Source organism: Rattus norvegicus, chromosome 4 (assembly GCF_036323735.1).
Source record: "Rattus norvegicus strain BN/NHsdMcwi chromosome 4, GRCr8, whole genome shotgun sequence".
Lineage (NCBI taxonomy): Eukaryota > Metazoa > Chordata > Mammalia > Rodentia > Muridae > Rattus > Rattus norvegicus.
In genome coordinates, this window is record NC_086022.1 from 167,717,023 (window position 1) to 167,719,748 (window position 2,726).

General features: G+C 33.8%; 1 protein-coding gene across 1 annotated transcript; it reads right to left on the reverse strand.

Annotated features, from left to right (window-relative positions):
* Positions 1-1,808: 1,808 nt before the first annotated feature.
* Tas2r121 (taste receptor, type 2, member 121) lies at positions 1,809-2,726 on the reverse strand. Its single transcript, NM_023997.1, has one exon. It carries the CDS (start codon positions 2,724-2,726, stop codon positions 1,809-1,811), a length of 918 nt encoding a protein of 305 aa, NP_076487.1.

The window sequence follows — 2,726 nt, forward strand, 5'->3', positions numbered from 1 at the left end:
TTCAAGATGTTGCTTATTTTAAAGCAATAGAAGACACTGAGTCCATGGTGCAAACTGGTCATCAATAGTTAGATTCTGGCTAGAGAGTTTCAAATTTAAGGACACTTTTAGACTGAAATTATTTTTCATATCTTGCATCAAAAGAGATACACAAAATTATTGTACACAGAAAACTGATCCTTCAGTTAGCCAGGCAGATGCCAATAAAGTCAACTCTGGAACTCTTGTGACTCCTGGCCCAGGCAATGCTGCAGTTCCATAAAATAATGAATTTTGTGAAGTATAAATAAATTTGTGACTTTACAGAGTCCTTATATTAGATTTAAATAACTTCAGGATGTTAGATTAATTGATAAAATAATTAAGGAGATGATATAAGTTGTTTTGCCAGAAATGAATGTATAGGTTAGATTCTAGAATAGAATAGAATAGAATAGAATAGAATAGAATAGAATAGAATAGAATAGAATAGAATAGAATAGAATAGAATAGAATAGTAAGAAAAGGCCGCATAAGTGATAAAAGGAATTCAATAAACTTTTGTATATTGTAAGTACATAAACTACTATAGGAAGAGAAGTAGTCTTGTGACAGACATATGATCAAGGATAAACTTTCATTCTAGGTCAGGCCCAAGGATGAGAGCACAGGTGTGCCCAATGATAAAGTAAAATCATGGACAAATAAACCTTTTGATTTAAACTTATAATTAGCTTATATAATGAATAATATATAAAACAACTGCTTTGAATTTAAAAGTAGCAATATTGCTGTACCACACCTAATTCACTGACATTAAAATAAAAGGGCCTAAAAACATCATAAAGTTGTTTGAGTCAACTTGTTAGAGCTTCCATGATATATATATATATATATATATATATGCGATTTTCTCTTTTTCTCTCTTTTTCTTTCTCACCAGACCCTAAAGAGTTAAAATTTCAGAGTTTTTCTTCTGTCAGCACTAGCAGTGCTCACCCTGTAAATTGCCTGCTAAATTCAGCAGTGGCCTCCATCTGCTGCTAACAGCACTGACTGACCCCATTAGCTGACTTCACACTTGCTACCTTCCTCAGCTTATATTAGTTGTCAAAGCTACCCTTTGACAAAATCTTAAACAGGAAAATATGTAACTGCTTTTTTAAAGGATATCAATTACTGGTTTCAAAGGCAAAAATTTTCTTTTCTTGGTGCTCTTTGCAATAGCTATATTTTACATACAAATTTTCATTGACATTTTATGCCAGACTTTTAGATGATTTACAATCAGATTCTCCTATTTGAAAAGAAAGCACTTTACTGAATCATTTCCCCAGGACCTAGAGGCTAATTTTTAATCACCCTGTTTATGTTTACATTTTGTAATTTATTGATATTAAGTTTATCTCCAATTTACTTCCAATACAATATGACAAAGTGCAAGAAGTTGTTTCAGTGTGTGAAAATCTTGTGTATGCCTTTAATGGCATTGATTTCACATAACTCACAATAGAATGAAAATTAAAATCTTTATTCCACAGTATTTCTTGAGTCTATATACCTCAGCCTGGATTCTAATATGAGTGTAGCAGCCTGCCTAGTTTTTACTTAGTAGGCATATGTTATTGTGCCTAAACTAAATTAATTACATTTTATTCTTACACTTATATACAACATCACGCTACTTTAGCATTATTCTAAGTGAGTGGTTTATCACAAATAGAAGAATCTAGAAATTATATATTTTTAATGTTAATGCTTGCCTAGGGATCTAGCACTGAGTATACCTAATAGCATGTGGTTTAACTGCCTTATGGAATAGTGAATTTCTAATCCTTTTCCTTACATCTCAGATAGGTTATCACCAGACAACTGGAATGCCTTAGATTAGAATGTCCCAAAATCAAGATAAATGAGTGGCTTGAAGGGTAGAAAAGTCCAACAGTTAGGCTAAACATAAGATCTAGTCCTTTTTTATGTGCCATAGGAATTAATGATATAAAAAAGGATATGAAGTAAGTGGCATAGAGTAAGAGGAAGGAGACCATAATTCTCAGGGCATTCACATGGGCTTTTGTGCTAGGGTCTCGTTCCCCTCTGGAACTGAGATGCATCTTCTGGAGATGTTTCCATAAAGAGAAGATTAACAGGATGAAGGAGACCAGAGCCACGGTGAATGGTGTTACAGAGAACATAATCATCTCCAATAAAACCAGATTTGAAAACCCCACAAATTCATTCACTCTGGAATCCCACGTTATATTTCTCTTATATTGATCCATCCAGTCTTCTATGTGAGTGTTGATTTGTAATATATTGAACATCAGGAAGATTAAATTTCCGAGAAGAATCAGCAGGAGCACTTTTTTTACTCTCCACTTCAGATACAGGAAAACAGGTCTGGAGAAACTAGCTATTTTGAGCAAATAAAAGATGCTTAGAATGGTGGCAAGCCAGAGACTAAAGTGATTGGAAACTACCCAGGTCAACATCATAACCCTTAATTCTGTGCCAGCCAAATATGAAAATGAATACTTCATATATTTCAGCCATGCTAGTAACATTTCCCATATCAAAACCACTCTGGAAATGGCCAAGAAAAGCTGGATCCAACCAATGAAAGAAAGAGTTCTTTTACTGAGCCAAGCAATACAGTTTGTCAGCACTATGAATCCATTGGTCACATTTCCGAATATAAACTCTGCAATCATGACAATAGTTAAGATATCATACAGGCTGCTTCCCAT